The 19,492-nt window shown below is 41.7% G+C and overlaps 2 protein-coding genes across 3 annotated transcripts; one reads left to right on the forward strand and one right to left on the reverse strand.

The window, feature by feature from the left end:
• Nucleotides 1–2,281: 2,281 nt before the first annotated feature.
• LOC306775898 (keratin, type II cytoskeletal 8-like) lies at nucleotides 2,282–8,178 on the reverse strand. The gene is made up of 9 exons (XM_079266464.1): nucleotides 7,656–8,178; nucleotides 5,932–6,140; nucleotides 5,136–5,196; nucleotides 4,898–4,993; nucleotides 4,591–4,755; nucleotides 4,334–4,459; nucleotides 3,967–4,187; nucleotides 3,802–3,842; nucleotides 2,282–3,393 (listed from the first exon to the last, which is right to left on the reverse strand). The coding sequence occupies exons 1-9, from the start codon at nucleotides 8,100–8,102 to the stop codon at nucleotides 2,816–2,818; spliced, it is 1,944 nt and encodes a 647-aa protein (XP_079122590.1). The 5' UTR covers nucleotides 8,103–8,178; the 3' UTR covers nucleotides 2,282–2,815.
• A 5,917-nt stretch (nucleotides 8,179–14,095) lies between these two features.
• Nucleotides 14,096–18,469, forward strand: LOC306775902 (keratin, type I cytoskeletal 18-like). Of its 2 annotated transcripts, none has more exons than XR_013771894.1 (7): nucleotides 14,096–14,630; nucleotides 15,928–16,010; nucleotides 16,294–16,450; nucleotides 16,559–16,723; nucleotides 16,809–16,934; nucleotides 17,175–17,454; nucleotides 17,590–18,469. XR_013771894.1 is itself a non-coding variant. In XM_079266468.1 (7 exons), the coding sequence occupies exons 1-7, from the start codon at nucleotides 14,187–14,189 to the stop codon at nucleotides 17,627–17,629; spliced, it is 1,236 nt and encodes a 411-aa protein (XP_079122594.1). In that variant the 5' UTR covers nucleotides 14,097–14,186; the 3' UTR covers nucleotides 17,630–18,469. The 2 variants fall into 2 exon arrangements, 1 of the variants encoding a protein (XP_079122594.1); XM_079266468.1 differs by having other exon boundaries at nucleotides 14,097–14,630; nucleotides 17,175–17,395.
• The last annotated feature ends 1,023 nt before the right edge of the window (nucleotides 18,470–19,492 follow it).

Consider the following 19,492-nt stretch of genomic DNA (forward strand, 5'->3'; position numbering starts at 1 on the left):
GTGCAATAGCGAACACCGAGGTGGGCTTTTGACAGGTTTAATTCAACACAGTGACCTGCAGCATTGACAATTCTGCCTGCTCCAACAAGAAGAGTGCACATTAGTTCAGCAGGACTGCAGAGAGGGGAAGGCTGTGTGATCAAGGTGTGTCCTCTCTTGAGTAGTAGTAGTAGAGTAGCTCCATGCCTCCTCGGGGCAGTTTGGACAACAACTTGAATGAATAACGGTTGAAATGTGTTTAATGAATGCATTTTTGGTTTGTTTGGCTAGTTTGTTTATATTGTAACGAGCAGACCTTCATGCATAACCACCGGGCAGCTGCAGCAGCATAGATGGGTCTGTGTTACAGAACAGTATGTCCGTGTAGCAGAAGCTGTCAGAGCAGATTCCTCTGCAGGGCAAACAGACCGGCTCCCTAAAGACACTCAAAGGTCGAAGTCAAACACAAACAGATAAGAAGAAGTTAAAAGGTTACTGCAGGGTGTACACCTCATGCCAAACTATACATTTGTATTTGTACCATCATTAACTGTAAAACGAATCTGTGGACACTGATTGCAACCATGCATTTTATAGCCTTTGAACGAAATATAATTTCCATGAAATTATCAGTGCTGTTCGTCAGCTGACCATGAAGAGCAGTTCAAAGTGTATTTGAGCAAATTGACTTCATAAGACAAAATTAGTCAGAACTGGAATCTGAACAGTGGTTTCGAGGTCATCTTTGCTTTTACTTGTAGAACATTAAGGTTCTACACTTTGCTTTTAATTCCTCTTCATTTTGAGTTTGGACTAGTACTCTTTGCTCCACTACATTTACTGTGTCTGATAGCTGTAGTTACTTCACAGTTACAACTTCTTGCCATGGCTTAGATGCAGCACCTTCAACGTTGAAATACTGCTGACACGTAGTACACATTATAGCAGAATTATTATTTCCACTTTTGATACCTTTAGTTTGTCACCCTTACTGCCTTAAAGCACAAGCTCACTGATTAACACATTATATCTTGTTTGTTTGATGAAAAGTGTAAAAAAGAAAATAGATTGGGACACATTTACGATTTCCCCATCATTAAGCTAAAAAGCTGACTAAGCTAACCTCAAAGCACTGCAACTTAAGAAAACACAAGCAACTGAAGAAAAAATCTATTTGACAAAAGAAAATGTAGAAATAAAGCTTTGCAAAGTGAGAGAACACAATCAAATACAGAAACATGCTAAAACAGAAAACAACTAGAGGGGTGCTCTCAGTAGAGCGCAGATCTCCATCAGGTGATGTCTGCAAGGACAACTGTTGTGTTGTGTGACTGAATGAATTCAACCAACAACGTCTCAATGTGTTGCTATAGTTTGTGGCTCATGAAGCAAAGTTGTATCCTTTTTACATGATTCAGATATTATCGCAGATATTTGCTGTTAATCAAGCGCTGATTACTGGCCTATGAAATCAAATAATGGTATAGCCTACATAGTATCTGAATCATGCAATCAGAACATTTGATCTAAAACTAAATTTAATAACGTTAGCTCATTTTTAGCTCATTTCTATTAAGTTAATCAAACAGCTGATGTCATTCAAACACAATGAAATGCTTGTGCAATGTGGCACTCTGCCATACACAGCCTATTCCCAGACAACAGCAACAAGAAAGAAACCTCACACACAGTATTAAATTATACAGTGAGACATTCCATTTGCGGTGAGTATGGGTGTGCCAACTGTTTAGCAACCTGAGGTGAGAAGGAATGAGAACAAAGCGGGGTGGCTGGTGTCTTTGAAGTTGCCTTTAAGGCTTTGAAGCCTTAAAGAAATGCATGACCTTCAATTCCTTTTGTGAAAGAGAAAAATGTGCAGTTAGCCACAGGCGGGGACTCGTCAGAAAATAGTTTGGACTCCCATGTAAGTTTTCATTTTTGAAAGCTGTTAAAAGTACAAGTTACTTGTGTGTGTGTGTGTGTGTGTGTGTGTGTGTGTGTGTGTGTGTGTGTGTGTGTGTGTGTGTGTGTGTGTGTGTGCATGTGTGTGTGCGTGTGCGTGTGTGTGTGTGTGCGTGCGTTTGCGTGTTTTTGTGTTGACACACCAGAATGTCCCTTCACGACCATTTTAAATGTGTTTGTCTTTCATTGTGTCTTTAAATGATTATTTTAAAAATTTTGCAAATATTCTCCTCATTTTGTGAGGTTTGTCATGTTTTTAAAAAATAATTGAAAGAGTGAAACTACATCAAACTTACATGGAACCCTACAATTCAACAAAACACACGAACACCATGTAAAATACAATTTGAAGAACATTTATTGTCGGGCAAACCGGACTCCAGGTGTTGCCAACAGCACCAAAAAATGTTTTTTGCGAAGCAGAGGTCATGAAGGCTTTTGTGACAGATGTTCAACTGTACAGCATGTTTAGCTTAACAAGTTCAGCACGGCGATGGTGTATTTCCCCCAAATGACTCCGATCAGCAGTATTGATGCGACAGCAGTGCTTTGAGTGAGTCAACCGACAAGATAGCGCAGCAGAGGAAAGCACATACAATAGCGCCACTTGCTGGCCAAACAAGTGTGGTGCAGTAATCTCTGAACCAGCGCAGTGACGGACTGCAGTTGACAGTAAATCATTTATAGAAACCTGAACAAAGACTCATCCAGTGTCACCTAGGATATCTGCAGGAAAGTTGCTTACAGAAGAAACGTTGTTGGGTGAAGGCACATCAGTAAAGAACTGAATGATAAAGCAGAGTCTGTGTGCTTTTTCTTAACTTCCAAGACCAAAATCATCAATCATAAATCTGACAAAACAGGACTAAACACATCACTCCTCAGCCACAGCCACAGCCACAGCTTCAGCCTCCCCCTGCTCCTGCTCCTGCTCCTCCTTCTTCTCCACGGCCGCTGGCTCCTCGGTTGCTACCTGCTGGTTCTCCTGCTCCTCCTTCTTCTCCACGGCCGCTGGCTCCTCGGTTCCTACCTGCTGGTTCTCCTGCTCCTCCTTCTTCTCCACGGCCGCTGGCTCCTCGGTTGCTACCTGCTGGTTCTCCTGCTCCTCCTTCTTCTCCACGGCCGCTGGCTCCTCGGTTCCTACCTGCTGGTTCTCCTGCTCCTCCTTCTTCTCCACGGCCGCTGGCTCCTCGGTTGCTACCTGCTGGTTCTCCTGCTCCTGCTTCTCCACGGCCGCTGGCTCCTCGGTTGCTACCTGCTGGTTCTCCTGCTCCTCCTTCTTCTCCTCGGTCTTGACCACCACGGTTTCTGTCTTGGTGACTGTGGTGCTCTTCACTGTTGCTCCGTCGAGGGCATTGACAGAACCGCTGCTGGCCCTGACTCCACCGTAGGAGCAGCTGACGTAGGAAGGTGTTTGAGAGCTCTCCAGGCCGTAGGCATTGTAGTTCCCAGCTGCACATTCAGAAGTAAAAGGAAATCATTAACACAGGCATACAGTAGTGGGGGAAAGGGAGGTAAATGAGGAGATATTTGGATGGACACATATTTTTGTGTCTGCAGGTTTGGTAGGAGTGCTTCTTAGAGATCTCAGGAGCTGATGTGGGCCAAAAAAAAGCCCATTGAGAGTTTGCATTTGATTTAAGTCGATCTAAATTAACTTACATTTTACTGTTTTACGTGTCTGACCAGAGATCATATTGTGTTGTGGATGACCTGATGTCACCCTTTTAGATACCAGTATGCAATGTTGATGATTGTATGAAGAGTTTTGATGAGTCGTTTTAATAGTTCTTCATGTGTTGTACTGTAACATGGCGAAACCACTTTAAATGGTTGTACCAAGGTAGAACATGAACTCACAAGTCTGCTTGGATATATTGGTCTTGATTCCAGTTGCTAACCTGTAGAGAAAAACAGAAAAAGAAAGGAGCAAGCGGAATATTATGAGATATACACAATGATATTCATGCAAAACTATATTTCTCATCAGCTCCACACGGTGGTGCTTTCACAGCAACAGCTTACCTGCTCTCCTCTCCTTCCAGCAGCTTCCTGTAGGTGGCAATCTCTATGTCCAGAGCCAGCTTCACGTTCATTAGTTCCTGGTACTGGCGGACTTGTAGGGCCATGTCGTGCTTGGCTCTCTGGAGTGCTTCCTCCAGATCTCTGATGCGGAGTCTCGCGTCCTTCACTGCCAGCTCGCCACGCTCCTCAGTCTCTGCGATCTGAGCTTCCAAACTGGTTCGCTAGAGAAAAGGCAGAGAGTGAAGTGTTGTACAAACACCCTATAGTCTTGATAAGACCAAGGAGTTATCAAATCAAAGACATTAAAGACTAAATCATACTACAGTCATGTGTATAAACACACAGAACTGAAATGTGTAGCTCTTACCTGTGATTTAACCGTGTCAATTTCAGACTGCAGCCTCATTATCCTGCGGTTCATGTCAGCGATCTCAGCTCTGTTTGACTTCAGGTCATCACCATGTTTACCTGCTGACTGCTGCATCTCTGCATACTGGTACAGACAGGGGACAAGTCAGACTGAGGCACCAAAATGCACCGGGTAGGCCTATGGTTTCGTTGTTGATGTCTGATTTTAGCCACATTCTTCGGAAGGTTTAGTTTTGACATGAATAGTGGTCTCACCTTAGTCTGGTACCATGACTCAGCCTCGGCTCTGCTTCGGTTGGCGATGTCTTCATACTGGGCACGCACTTCTGCAATGATGGCGTCCATGTCAAGGTTACGGCTGTTGTCCATCTCCACCACAACGCATGTGTCCTTGATCTGGCTCTGCAGCTCATGGATTTCCTACACAGGATAATACGAAAAACACGAGCAGAGAAAAAAATAGACATGGGACAACATGAAAATGCTCTTTGTTTTAAGGTGACATATGGCTAAATCAATTAATCAATTTTTGCACCACTGAAAAGTGAAATAAGGTCATTACTGTGTCATAGATCTGCCTCAGGAACTCAATCTCATCAGAAAGCCCATCCAGTTTGGCTTCCAGCTCCACTTTGATCATACAGGCTGCATCAGTGTCCTGCACAGAAAAGGCAACACTGAGAATATTCATGGTTGCATGCAGCCCCGGCCTTGAGGTACAAATGGCCATTGTGTTGGCTCGTTCTGCTCGAAGGCTTATTGCAGATTCGAGATCAAGAATATGTTGGACCTAAACTGACCTTCTTTATGAGGACAAAGTTGTTCTCGCACTCGTTGCGCTTGTTGATCTCATTCTCATACCTGGAAAAAAAAGATCAGAAAGAATTAAAATTATTTACAGAATTGTATTCTAATCGTTTCAGTCTCCTCGTCTGATCCACATGTAGCACCTCTATGTATATGCACAAGGTGAGAAAAGGTTTACTCATAAATTTGCATTTATTAAAGTTTTGTTGTTTGATGCTGGGAAGTCTGCGTACAGTGAGTTCCCATGCTGTCTGCTGCTGCAGAAAATGTCACTGATGAAAGCGGTGAGAATGAATTAAAACCATAAAGTTGTGGAATCAAAGCAAAGAACTGAAAAACGCTAAAATGCTCTGTAGAGCCGAGGGCTACACCTTTCACGTGTATTTTTTTTTCCATTGTGAATTTAACAATTTTTTGAAAGTTTTGATTTGTGTAGTTTCAAAAGAAAAATGGAATTAAACAGATGTGGTTTCCTCCAAAGTTATCTGTATCTAAAGGAACAGATTTATGTCAGTGAAAAGAAAACTGAGATTTGAGTGAATGTACAGTTGTTTGTTAAAAACATCTGCCTGCTGCAACTGAAAAGAGAGCCGCGAGAGTGAAACAAAACTGTACAGTTGAGCTGAAAGATGTCAAAATGAGAGCTGAGGGGAACAGAGTGGGGTGTGTCACGGCAAGCAGGTATACCTTAATGTACAAGTAGTCATTTAATCCATTGTTAACCATATTGATTATGGCCACATGAAGGATGAGAGTAACACTGAAGTTTTAAATCCTCTACCCACTCACTTGTTTTTGAAGTCCTCAACCGCGCCCGTCATGTGATGCATGTCGGACTCAAGTTTGAATTTTTCATGACCTAAGTTGTCGAGCTGCTTACGCAGGTCGGCAATGTAGGCTTCGAACATGGCATCCACGTTTGAGCGAGACGTGGTCTGTTCCTGCACAAGTTTCCACTTGGTCTCGAGCATTTTGTTCTGCTGTTCTAGAAAGCGTACCTGCAGACAGACGAAAATGAATGATCAATAAAGAAGAGGTAAATATTCAGAAAGGACTTGTCTTGATGGTTAAAGAATGGGGAGATGGTAATGCACTGTACTTGTTTTCTTTGTGTGTGTGTGTCATTTCATTTATTTCATTTATTTAAAAGGGACCATGTACAGTTTAAACATAAAGTCTCCATTCAATGCACTGTACCAGATTATTGCTTAAGCTGCTTAATGGATTCACTTTGTTGTTTGCTGATGGACAAAGAACCACACAAAGTTTGACTGAAAAAAAATGTAGCTTCTCTCTAAACGTCACATCAATTACTCCTCATTTATTTCTCACCCATAGTGCCACTTTTCGACACAAAGAGGCACTGTGTCCCGGTTTCCCATTTACAACTCTTCTACTGAGCGTCTAGTGCAGGGCGGGGTCCCGCTACCACTTGGCAAACATGATGAGAGACACACAGGTCTGCGTGAGTGTGTGCAATATCACGATGGTATGCACGCTTTGTTTTACAACGTGAATCATTAGTTTCAACGTGATTGATTTACAAGAATGTCCCAATGGGCGATTAAAGAATCGACTCAATCACAGGTGGTTACGAGTGCACACCTCTGTTAAAATAACTAATAATCATATATATATATATATATATATATATATATATATATATATATATATATATATATATATATATATATATATATATATATATATATATATATATATATACTGTATATATAAATAGAATCAGATAGAATCAGTAAAAAAAATCGTATAGTAAGTGCACAACAATGGTATATGCTAAGAAAATTGCCTAATACAGCCTCATTCAGTGGGCATTATTGAGATAACTGATAGTGTTCTGTTGAAATGTTTTTCTTTAGTGATCTACTTCACTCAGTAAACTTTTCCCTCGGCCACGCCCACTCTTTTTTTCTTCTGTCGGTGTTTGTACAGGCTGTGATTATTCAGTAAGTTTAATTAAAAAATAACACAACACATATGATTTTGCAAAAGAGCACGCCTGGCACTACTTTCACAACCACTAAATCTCTTTTTATGCAGGATATTGCTCATATTGGAATGCACCCCTTCAAGCTAAATTAGTTCTGCGCTTCATCCCAGACCAATGCACTCTGTATCCAGGCTGATCCTCTTATCAAAGCTCTATGATCTCACCTGAGAGTGAAAACGGGTGAGGAAGCGATGGCATGACTGAAAACAGTCTGTATCCTCCACAGTATCACCAGTCTGCTTTTAGCAGACACTGTTTTGTTACACAGTTTTCATTGGATGATCTCTACTGTGAAATCAGGCCTCTTTCACATTGAAGCTATTTTTGCTTGTAATACACTGATTCCTCAGAAGTTCCTGAGTTTTTTTTCTACTCTGTGTTTTAATAACTTTATCCAAACAGTCCAAAAGCTATAAAGCGACAAACTGCATGAGCTGTTTGTTGCTATTGTTACAAGGACAATGGTATTTATCTATCTCATCTCAGTCCTGAGCTGACTGACCTTGTCAATGAAGGAAGCAAAGCGGTTGTTGAGGGTCTTGATCTGCTCCTTCTCCTGGGTGCGGACCACCTGGATCTCGGGGTCAATCTCCAGGTTCAGGGGGGCCAGTAGGCTCTTGTTCACAGTCACCGCAGTGATGGGGGCCACCACTTCATTGGCCATGCCACCTCCCATACCTCCACCGAAGCCCATATAGCCAAACTCTACTCCACCTCCTCTTTGTGCAGACCCCCCGGCAATATACCCACTGGCCACTTTAAACCCCCCAGCGCCCACAGCAGCACCACAGCTGCCCAATCCCCCATAGGAGCTGCGGACAGCGTTGCTCTGCCTGCCACCACCCTGGCCACCGTAGCCGGAGAAGGAGCGGCTGCTGTAGCCCTGGGATGGGCCCCCGGAGGAGGACCGAGTGGAGTAGGTGGTGGTCTTCATGGCTCTGATAGACATGGTCACAAAGGGAGTCTGAAGCGATGAGGTGGTGTGAGAGGAGAGACTCTGCAGAGGGAAGGAGAGCCAGGCAGATAGACCCTCCCTGATCCCCAGTGCTATTTATCAGAGCAGGGGAGGGACCCAGCTGAGGTGCGATTGGCTGGTGTCTTCAGCAGGGGAGTGAAGGATGAGGGAATGTTAGGGAAGGAAATCTCATTTGTGGTGTGTTGGAGAGAGCACAAGAATTACATAATAGTCACTCTGCCAGTTTCTATAAAACTACTGCAGAAAGACCTTTTTATTTCCAAACTGAAAACATTGCAGTGATATACATCACATAACAAACACTGCCAACCTATTTTGCATTCATGACAATACTGTCCTGTACATGTTAGTTGTATCATCTGTACACAACCACACACACATATACAGACTCGTGCAACCAGAATATCAAGTCAAACCTCGGGTATAATGAACAGGCACATCATTTTATGACCTCCTCTTTACTTCACAACCGTTCTCATGGATGTGACATATTGCAAAGTAAATTGTGGGTGTCCAGTGTGATGTGCTTTGTGGGCTATGTGACTGTATGTCTCATAATTGCGGGAGAACCAGATTGACCCACTGAATATATTCCACTGTCTATGTGTAAAGTGTTTTTGAGCGGACTTGTTGCATCCAATTATTGCAAGAAACATTTATGACTTTAAACAGAAAATATTGAAGCAGAAAAAGGTTAACCATAGACTTTTACAGGTTCCATCTCAAACTTCAAAGTGAAAAAGCCCGTGTGTCGTCACGCTGCACAACTAAGGTGCAGCTGGATGTTCCATTTGCAGCTGTGATCGATGGACAGGCAACACGCACACACACACACACACACACACACACACACACAGGGACTATTGGTGAACATTCCTTTCATATCAGCCAGGTGAAGAGTAAACAGAGTTTGTTTTTTTCTTTTATTCTGAACCCTACCTTAGTCCCGTAAAACACACCATAAAAATACTGGATAGATGGATGAGCTAGATAGATAGATAGATAGATAGATAGATAGATAGATAGATAGATAGATAGATAGATAGATAGATAGATAGATAGATAGATAGATAGATAGATAGATAGATAGATAGATAGATAGATAGATAGATAGATAGATAGATGGATAGAGAGACATTGATTGATTGATTGATTGTATTGATTCGTGATTTTGTGTATCTTTGTTTCCATGGTTGCACATATTAAAGATCAAAACACAAATTTTTGGTAAGACCATATCATTTCATAACATGAACCCCAACCACCATCTCAAACTGTGGAAATCATGATTCATTTGTGCACGTAGCCGATTTATGACTCATGGTCTTTCCTGAGCAGTTTGATGACTGTTGCCAAGAAGAAACCCTTTGCTCTCTCAATGAAAATGTTCAACACAACCCTTCTCTTTTCTTTTCATGGTTTTATATGGTTATGAAAAGACTTCACCGATTTACCAACCATTCCCGTGGTGGAAATTACAACTTAACAACCTGAAAGGGACTTTCAGGCTTTGGACGGATCAGAAAATGCATGTTTTTCTTGGCTTGTCTCAAACAGTGACGTGACTCCTCACAATGGAGCTGCTGTGCTAAACTTGGAGGCAACCATATATGTACAAGTCAACCAGTTTTGGTTGTTTCATTAACTCAGCCTCTCCGGCATCGACACCAACCGATGAGCTGTATTTATTTCATGTTTGATGACATAAACGTGATTCAATAAAATCTCCTTCCTCCAGATATGATCGTTTGTTCTGCATTAAGAAATTAAGAAGGCAATTTACGAAGCTAACCCTCTGACCCTGAAGTCTCTTGAGAGGCCGGTGATGTTTTGGTTTGTACGAAGCTGTTATATGATACACCAAGTCAGGAATGTGCTGATAGAAACACGTACATGCTACAAGACAGAGAGGATGGGTGGGGGAAAAGATGAGCAAGCGGGGGGTATGAGAGGACAATTAGCAAAGTTAAGAAACAAACCTATTCCACACATGTGATTGGTTGAGATGTTCCGTGAGAATGGGCCAGGATGGTGTACAGTAATCTTAAGCAGGCTGGAGATGCATCACTCTCATGCATCCTACACTATAATGTAGTTCAAATAAACTTAATGTGCTTTATGAGCAATACAAACAATACAAAATTAGACTCAAGTTCTGGAATTGAGGAACGCGTAGAGCAGGGTTATGCAGGAACTGAATTCAAAGGCAAAGAAGACAAGCGCTATAAAATTCTGAATGTCTTTTAAGAGTCCTTCAGTTTCAGGCTGCCGTCTTAAAGTTGGACTTTGCTGTAAGGAATTATCAGTAAAAATCAGTTATAAAACTCCCTTCCTGCCTCGCCCTGTCATTCCTGTTCAAACAGAGAGCCTCCAGCGCAGACGTAAAGGAAATCTACACCAAGGCACGGTGCGTGGAGTTGAACAATGCGAGCACACATGTATTCATTGTGACAAGGCAGGGAGAAACAGAACATGCCGTTCCATGAGCGTCTTCGCGCTTCTCTCGCTTGGTTTGTTTGCCGTGGGACTCACGCCCCCTAGTGACTGAAGCATGGAAGTGTGCATTTTAAGGCCAGGAATTGCACAGGAGGTGTGGCATGATGTGGTCACATGTTAACGTCACTGTTCCTCATTGACCATGTGCTTATCTGCTGCATGAAACTTGATCCACGGGTCGGGTGTGGCTGATTTGTTCACTATAGTAGAGGCAGAACACTCAGCACAGACATCAATGTTAGTCACCACCACTTTGATCCAGATGGAAAACTCCCGGATCATTTTAAATGGATGAACAGCAACATTTATAGTCCCCATGAAATTTACTGACTTTAGTTACTCCCTGATTTTTTTGCCTCTATAGCGCCACCTTGAGGTTGATAGTTGGTATTTAGAGTGACTTATCTTTACAACTGTTGAATGGTTTTCCATGAAATTTGCTCCAGTTATTCGAAGTCCCGAGAGCCTCATTTTTAAAAAATGTGGTGATCGCTTAACTTTTCATCGATAAAATTTAAAATGTCATTCCCATCAGCCTCAGCTGTAATTTATTTTTTACTGTTAATTAACAAATGTTAGCATGCTAACAGGCTAAGGCTAAACCAGTGGATAAAAAAGTACTTCGATATTTTGCTTTAGGAAATTCTCTGTTACAAGTAAAAGTCCTCTGTTACAAAAGTATGAGCACCAAAATATACTTCAAGTATGAGAAGTAAAATAACTCATTATGAAGAATGGTCCATTTCAGAATTATATCATTTGATCATAATTATTGTTAAATAATGTGTTTGATGGGGCTAATTTCAACTACTTTATATTGAGACTGTCTCTCCTAATCCTATCTTAACATACAATAATACATCACAGTTTATTTGTTGATTGTGTTTTGTATTATTAATCTTAATATAAAAAGTAACTAGTTATCAAATAAACGTGGCGCATGAATGGAAATACTTAAGTAAAATACAAGTACCTCAAACTTTACGATGTATAAAAGACAGTCCTTCATCTCTTTCCTTAAATGAAATGACTAATTTGTGCCCATATGAGAAATGGGAACATGTGACAGTCGTATCACTGTTCTTTGTCTAGCTGTGAAATGTCTCTGCGCTAGAAATGGACATGACTTCCCACAGAGAAAATGTCTCTGAGTCGACACATTTCGCTAACCTCTGATGTGTGACCCCTACACTTTGATAACGATCCTGGCCATAAAACTGGAATATAGATATCCACAAAAAAGATAAACTAATTTCCTCTTTTGATCATCTTGTGTGAATTAACACGGAAGTGAACAAGAGAGGAGGGAAGGATGTAAGAAAGGGAGTGTGAAAGTGTGTCACACTCTCGTGCATGTCCGCATTTCATGCATCTTTCAGGGCGCACACAAAGACATATGCATAAATATGCATATGCATCTCTGTAAATACAGATTTTGGACTTTGTATACAAGCATGTGAGAGCTCTCATTCTGCACTGCGGCTTGGCAAAAGGAAACCAAAGAATAAGGGAAGCGAAGGTCATTTAAGGCTGCATTAAACTGAGAGCAGTAATAATCGGAGAATAATCGGAGACTTGTTCAAGATTCGTGAAGCACACAAACTCCTGTAGTGTTAGCTGTGTGTTAGTATGACTCACACACTCCGGCTTCTCCTCTTTCCCTCTGTTTTTTTCCCGTCTTATCTGGGAAAGGAGTGTGCAATTCAGATCAGATTGTTGCATGTGGGAAAGTTAAATCTCTGGAGTTATCATTCACGGAAAAGAAATCCTCATATGGACACATGATCGAAGCAGGATATGTGCCATAAATATCCAATATACTAGATATTTTATACAAAACTATTGATTAAAGGTATGTTCTTGTTTTTATTTGTCAATGTGTTTGTGCCTTGGACGAGGCAAATTGTTGCCAACACACACATTCAAACAAACAAGATAGCGGAGACACTGTCACGAGGTATGACTCATGCTGATTTAATTCATAGTTCCGCTTTATATCTGCCTGTCCTCGTCACAGGCCTCTGCTTTTTTCATGCTTTTACTTCACTCTTTATGCTGCTTTCCCCCGTTCTTATTGAGTACTGCTTTCAGAAATTAGTAAATAATTGAACAGCAAGGGGCTGAAGTGAACTGTGAGAAACATTGAAACTTGATCAACCATGAAGGTGAGGTAAGATCGGGAAAGAAAAGAACTGGTTGTATGAAGCTCAGGAGGGTGTTTGAGCCTCTGCCAGTTTCCCCCGGGGTGGTTCAAGGTTTTATTATCCAGGTCTCTGGGGCCCAATGTGATATCCGCTTTGAACACAACTTTAGCCCATATGAACATTTCCAAGGTCCTGCCAAAACAATACATATTGCAGCTTGGTTTTTTTTCGGAAAATGATCCAGTTTCTTTCCTGTTTTTTGATAGTTTCATGCCAATTGTGTATTTGTAGGCTCTATGGCATTCAGTCACGTAGATGCAAAAAAGTATTTTTTTCCGCCTGTGGTAAGGAGATATCAAATGCAGTTCTCATGACACACCATGCTTCAAAGATAATTGTTAAATATTCTCAATAGAGCTGATTTGAGCAGATAATCGCCTACTCAGGGCATCTTTTCTTTCCTTTTGATTGTATTCTGAACAATGTGCCATTAGCTTACTTTCATTCTATCGTCGTCTCATCTCTTCTCGGGTATTCTGGGTATAATTGAAGCTTGGGTGTCCTTAGGTTTCTTCTTACTGTATGGCGTGTTACTGCTGTTTACCCTATTGTTTGTATTGAAAGGTGATTGTAGTAACTGTGTCTATCAGTAAATCAGTTCAGTTTTCATTAGAAGGAGCTTTCTGACGGCAGCTTCTCTGAAAAACATTTCAATGCCACCACTTAATATTGTACTATAAAAGTATAATAAGAGGTAAATGAGTAACCCCCCCCCCCCCCTTCTGTTTAAAGAAGCAGCACTGCAGCTGTCACACAGTATCTCACTTTATGTTTTGTCTAGATAAGAAGGTATTCAAAATATATTTATTTTGGGTCCAAGGCTGACCACAAACTATTACACTATGCAGCGAATGGTGCCTTTTATGGGCAAACCAAAGGAATTTGGTTGCATGCTTCCAGAGTAAACTTCATTTTGAGAAGACTATTCTACCCTTTAACTTTTAGCTTTAACGGTGTTAAAGTACTTTACCCTGGACAACATGTCTGTTACTGCTTTCTATCATTTGTTTATGTGATCTCGGTAGTTCAATCAAATACATTTGCTCTGGTTGTTCAAACGTGAATGTGTGTTTTGAAAAATACCTCGAACACTGCCTTGGAGACAGAAACTGTTGGTTAAAAAAAAGGGAAGATGTGGATGAATGAGAGCACAAAGGGGGGAGGGGGGAGCAGGAAAGGAAAACTAGGGTGATGTTAAAGTGGGCAGGGTCTGAGAGACCAGCTGTGATTGAGGGAGAAAAGCAAGAGTATAAGATCCCAACTTCCTACTGCCAGCGTCTCTTTCTAAGCCGGCCAGCGGTGAGTCTCCACATCTCATTTTCCACTTTAATCTCTGCAGTGTCTAAACTTCTCCAAAATGAGCTTCAGAACATCTACCGTGCAGTCCCGATCCACACCCAAGTACAGTTCTGCCAGCATTTATGGCGGTGCTGGTGGAATAGGCTCCCGCATTTCCTCTGCCTCCGTGTCGTCCCTGCGTTCTGGTGCCCCAATGACCTCTTCTTCCTCTGCCTACAAGCTGAGCAGTGGAATGGGTGGTGGTATGGGCTCAGGTTTTGGAGGATCCGGTGCATCCTTTTCGACTGGTGGTGGTGGTGCCGGTGCTGGGATCATGGGCAACGAGAGGGGAGCCATGCAGAACCTGAACGACCGCCTGGCCACCTACCTGGAGACGGTGAGGAACCTGGAACAGTCCAACCAGGAGCTGGAGATGAGGATTATGGAGGCTTTGGAGAAGGGAGGGCCCAACATGAGAGACTACAGCAAGTATCAACCCATCATAGATGACCTACGCAATCAAGTAAGCATGACACTGAATGCTGACCTCTAGAATTAACAGGGGGAGGTTGAGTATGAATTGTTGAAAACTATGAAACAGTCGTTTTTGGTTGATGACTTTGATACAGCGAGGTGAGAGAGACAATGATGGAGGAAACTGAGACATAAATGTTGAAATGCTTAAAAAGTGCTTAATGTGGCCTCTACTATAAGATTCAATGAGTGCATGTGATGGCACGATTCAAACCTACTTGTGTCAGTAACTTTTATCAGTGTGTTTATTCTTCATCTTATTCCCGACGTTAGAAATTAAGATTGAGAATATCCATGGTGAGACTGGCAGCATTTTCTTTGTAGGTTATCACATTTCTCGCAAGAGAATGGAGGGTGCGGTTGCTGAGCTCTAACCCTCCCCCAAAAAACTTGTTTGTGCCACAAACTGTCCTGAACTTCCTTCTGATGAATCACCAACACGAGGGCATCGTCACGAGAGACAGACTGAAAAGCTCTCAAACAAACCTTGAGCAGAAAAAAAGCATTTCCAAAATGGTCCCGCTTGTAAATGGTGATTCTACAGGCATTCTCTGGTGTAGGAGGGCCTCAATGTGAAACAGATGTGTGGTAATGACACACACACAAAGCCTCTCGGACTGCCAGCGTGGGTGTGTGTATGTGCACACAGATGAGTGTGAGTGCACGAGTTTTACAACAATCGGCTTCAGTCTGCAGAGTCGAATGTCACATTCTTGTACAGACTCACAGTCTTCAATGGTACAAAATGACACATTGATGGTGGCACTTTGTCTTTCTTTACACATAAAGGCACAAGTATTCCCCCTTCTCCTCTGAGGCAGTTTAGAGTATAAACTCAAAAACATTCACGCGCAAAGAATTTTGCAATCTCTGCACACATTAACACACAGGGAGACATATACAGAGAAAATGACAGACAGAGAAAGTGCATCTGGGTGAGAATTGGAGAGAAAGAAAATCCTGTCTGTATGAGTTGTTCAGACAGGAAACCCATGTTTCCAACAATGCTAAAACAAACCAGATTCTGTTCTGGCACGGGAACATCCTCTTTTCCTGTCCTTCAGTTTGTGGTTCCTCTTTTCTCTGAATGTTGCTATGGATTCAATCATGTTGTGTGTAATCGGACTCTGGGGTTTTTATCGTTTCAGAAGGGGAAATAGTGATTCAAATCACATCTTTATTGCACCTCATGACTGGAGCATTGAAGGGAGGGGCTTCTGGTTAAACAATTGTGTTCTTTTATAATAAGCAAAACCACTGAAAAAAACTTAATTTTTCCTTTCCAGATCTTTGATAAGATCGGAGAAAACGCTCGTTTTGTGCTCCAGATCGACAACGCCCGTCTTGCTGCTGATGACTTCAAAGTAAAGTATGTTGATATTCGTGTTGTTTAATTCGTTGAGCTCGTATATCCTGCTCGAAGGCAGAAATGCTCTGGTGTCAAGAGTTGTAGACTTTGCAAATGGAAACAAGTGCAGAGTTTGTACAGTGCATGTAGAACATCTGAGAATAGGATTTCAGCAACTGGAGCGTTGAGTCTGAAACACTTCTTTAAAACTACAGTCATACCGTTTCGTAACTTCATACAGTACACCACGATGTGAATAACAGCTGATATCTGTGACAGGGTTTGTTTGTGTGAACCCCTACAGGTTCGACAATGAGATGGCAATCCGCCAGTCTGTGGAGGCCGACATCGCTGGGCTGAAGAAACTCATAGATGACACCAACATGACCAGGATGAACATCGAGAGCGAGATTGAAGCTGTCAAGGAGGAGCTTTCCTTCCTGAAGAAGAACCACGAGAATGTGAGTTCACAGTACATCCAGATCAACCGTAGCACTTGGGGCAGTGGCTCACGAGTCACACACCTTTGAATGCGTTGCTTAACTTCTCTCTTGCTGTTGGTTCTATAGGAGGTGATGGAGCTGAGGAGTCAGATCTCCCAGTCAGGCGTGCAAGTGGACGTAGACGCTCCCAAAGGTCAGGACCTGGCCCAGGTCATGGCGGACGTGAGGAGCAACTATGAGAAGGGTGCTATGAGGAGCGCGGAAGATCTCAAACGGTGGCATGAAAGTCAGGTGACGCAACGCTTTAAAAGGTCGACAATACTCTTAGAACTCTCGTTGTTGGTTGGCTCACAACTTTTCCCCATCTCCCTGTCAGATTGCGGATGTGCAGGTGGAGGTATCACATAACACAGAAGCCCTCCAGGGAGCCCAAATGGAGAGGAGTGACTCAAGCAGACAGATACAAACCCTGGAAATTGAACTTGCATCCCAACAGAGCTTAGTAAGCATACATTTTACAAAAATGTGTTTTATATCCTGTTTTCATTCATTTTCATTATGACATGCATGAAATAATCAAATTCTATCATCAGATTATAAAGTGCTGTTGCAATATTCTTCTTTAAAATACCATGGTCATTACTTAACACCCTCTTTTTCTAAAAGGTTGGAACTTTCCCATGTTTTCATATATTAGATTGGCTGGCACACTTTTGATTTCTCTTTTTCAATCCTTTATCAGAAAGCCTCCTTAGAGGACACATTACGCAACACAGAGCAGCGAAACAACAATGAAATGGAGAGATACAACGGAATTATTCTTCGTCTGGAGGAGGAGCTGACCAACTTGCGCGCAAACATCCAGCATCAGACCCAAGATTATGAGCAGCTGCTCAACATGAAGATGAAACTGGAGGCCGAGATTGGCACTTACAAGAATCTAATGGATGGTGGAGACTTCAAGTAAGGATTAGGTGGTGGAGAAAAAAAGAGATCCAGAGAAGGTGTTGATGGTGGTGGAGGTGAATACTAAAATCACTTAACATGGTTTGCCTGGTCAAGTACAGCCACATGATGAAGAGGCAATAGTTCCAGTCAGTTACTAGTTCAACGTGAATATTTTGAAAGTCAAAATGTCTCCTTTGTGTTTTCCACAGGCTCCAGGATGCACTGGATGAGCTGGCGGCTGAAAGCTAATTTGGAACAAAGAAGCTGGAACCATCCCAACAATGGAAGCAGAAAAAAACCACAGCTGAGCATTCTGAAAAAAAAAGTACATGCTGGTCCAATTATCTAAAGCCAAGTTTAAACCAAGAACACATTCTGTGTAAACCATAAAAGATTTAAGCAGTTCCGAATAAAGGCATTCGACCACACCACAGTGAAACAGGCAGGGCTATTTGAAGAGCGGCCATTGCCTGACCTGACAGCAAAATGAAAAATGAATAAAACCACTTGTTGACCAGCAGTCATGTCTCTTGTGCATTTGCTATATTTACATGATGTAAGAACATGGATGTAATGTTTTGTGATAAGTTTTGTGATATGTTGTTATATGATTTAAATTGACTGATGATTATTCAATTTCTGTTCACAAAACAACCACACCCCAAAGGACAAATGGCTGACAAATTACATTCATTTATTTCTGGCTTAATTATGAAAAACAATCTGGGTGCTTAACGCTGCCGTAATCGATGTTTGGCCACTGGAGGGCAGAGGAACTTTAAAACGAGCCAGGGGACACATCTGTTTTAGTATTAATGTGCAAACACATCCAGCACACACAGAGCAATATTATCTTTCCATTGGAGTTACGTTCCTGGTTGAATAACAAATGCACTATATTAACTGGCCTTTTACCTTTGGTTTGGTCTCAATCAACTATTCTTGTAATTCAACTATTGTGTAATTCGAAATGCAGTGCAAGCCTTTGTTTACTCTCTTTTAATACTCTCTGAAACTTAAAATTTGAATGATTTATTCCTTTTAAATCCTGTTCTTATTCGGTTATTGAATAAAGAAAAGCAGAACACACAGACTCCTCAGTGGATGTCCATGTAATGCTACTTTATACGTACGTTTCAGAGGAAGAACTATATATTTTTACTCCATTACATTCAGTTGACAACTGCATGCTAGTTAGTAGTTTCCAGATAAAGATTGTACATAGAAAACATGTGATGAATTTATAAAACACAATGCATTGTTCTAGATTAACAATGCAACAGTACTTTTTAGTTGTAGACTTAGCATCACCTTTAGCAGGTTTAACAGAATGCTGCTCACAAATAAATGCATGCAGTCCAACATAGACACCATCAGGGAAAAAGATCCAGCAGAGAATGTACATTCTGCACCAGCTCAGGAAGTTTAACCTGCCTCTGCTGATCCCACTCTACACTGCAACAATCCAGTCTGTTCTCTACACACCCATCACTGTGTGGTTTGGATCTGCCACCTAACAGGACAGGAACAGACTACAACTGACAGAACTGCAGAGGAAATCATTGAAGTCAGGTAGGAATCATCACTTCAGACCCTTCACACCCTGGACACAAGCTGTTCCAACTTCTCCCCTCTGGTTGACGCTGCAGAACACTCGACGCCAAAACAACCAGACACAAGAACGGTTTCTTCCCGCAGGGCATCACTCATATGAACAGTCAGCATCACTCATACACTGTCAATAAATGGAACACCATAACATCCACTTGCTACCATTATAAACAACATTTTTACAGTTTGCAATGCACGTTTTTTTCACTGTTGATATAATTCTTGTATGTACAAACTACATTTTGACACATTTCTTTTCATTATTTGTACGGTTTACGACAGAAAGACTTGACTTGTGTGTCGACATTTTATCTTATTTTTGTTGTTGGTCATTTGTGCCTTTTATATTCCTTGATACGCATTGTGTACTGAATAGTCTTTCTTGTTGTTCCGCTTTATTTGCTCAGCTATGGTGGTCCCTGTTCTTAGCTGTTAGGTCTATTTCTCACTGAGAGTAATGAAAAAAAGTCAAATTCCTTGTTTGTACATCGTTGGCTAACA

This window comes from Melanostigma gelatinosum (assembly GCF_949748355.1).
Source record: "Melanostigma gelatinosum genome assembly, chromosome: 3".
Classification (NCBI taxonomy): domain Eukaryota; kingdom Metazoa; phylum Chordata; class Actinopteri; order Perciformes; family Zoarcidae; genus Melanostigma; species Melanostigma gelatinosum.

Bases quoted from the DNA above. Each gene is read 5' to 3' on its own strand.
- LOC306775898 (XM_079266464.1), bottom strand. From the start codon at position 8,102: ATGTCTATCAGAGCCATGAAGACCACCACCTACTCCACTCGGTCCTCC. The intron at 6,141-7,655 runs GTCAGTCAGCTC...GTCTGTCTGCAG, and splicing joins TTGCTTCCTTCATTGACAAG to GTACGCTTTCTAGAACAGCA. The intron at 3,394-3,801 runs GTGAGTTCATGT...CTGAATGTGCAG, and splicing joins CAATATATCCAAGCAGACTT to CTGGGAACTACAATGCCTAC.
- LOC306775902 (XM_079266468.1), top strand. From the start codon at position 14,187: ATGAGCTTCAGAACATCTACCGTGCAGTCCCGATCCACACCCAAGTAC. The intron at 16,011-16,293 runs GTATGTTGATAT...GAACCCCTACAG, and splicing joins GCTGATGACTTCAAAGTAAA to GTTCGACAATGAGATGGCAA. The intron at 16,724-16,808 runs GTGACGCAACGC...TCTCCCTGTCAG, and splicing joins AACGGTGGCATGAAAGTCAG to ATTGCGGATGTGCAGGTGGA.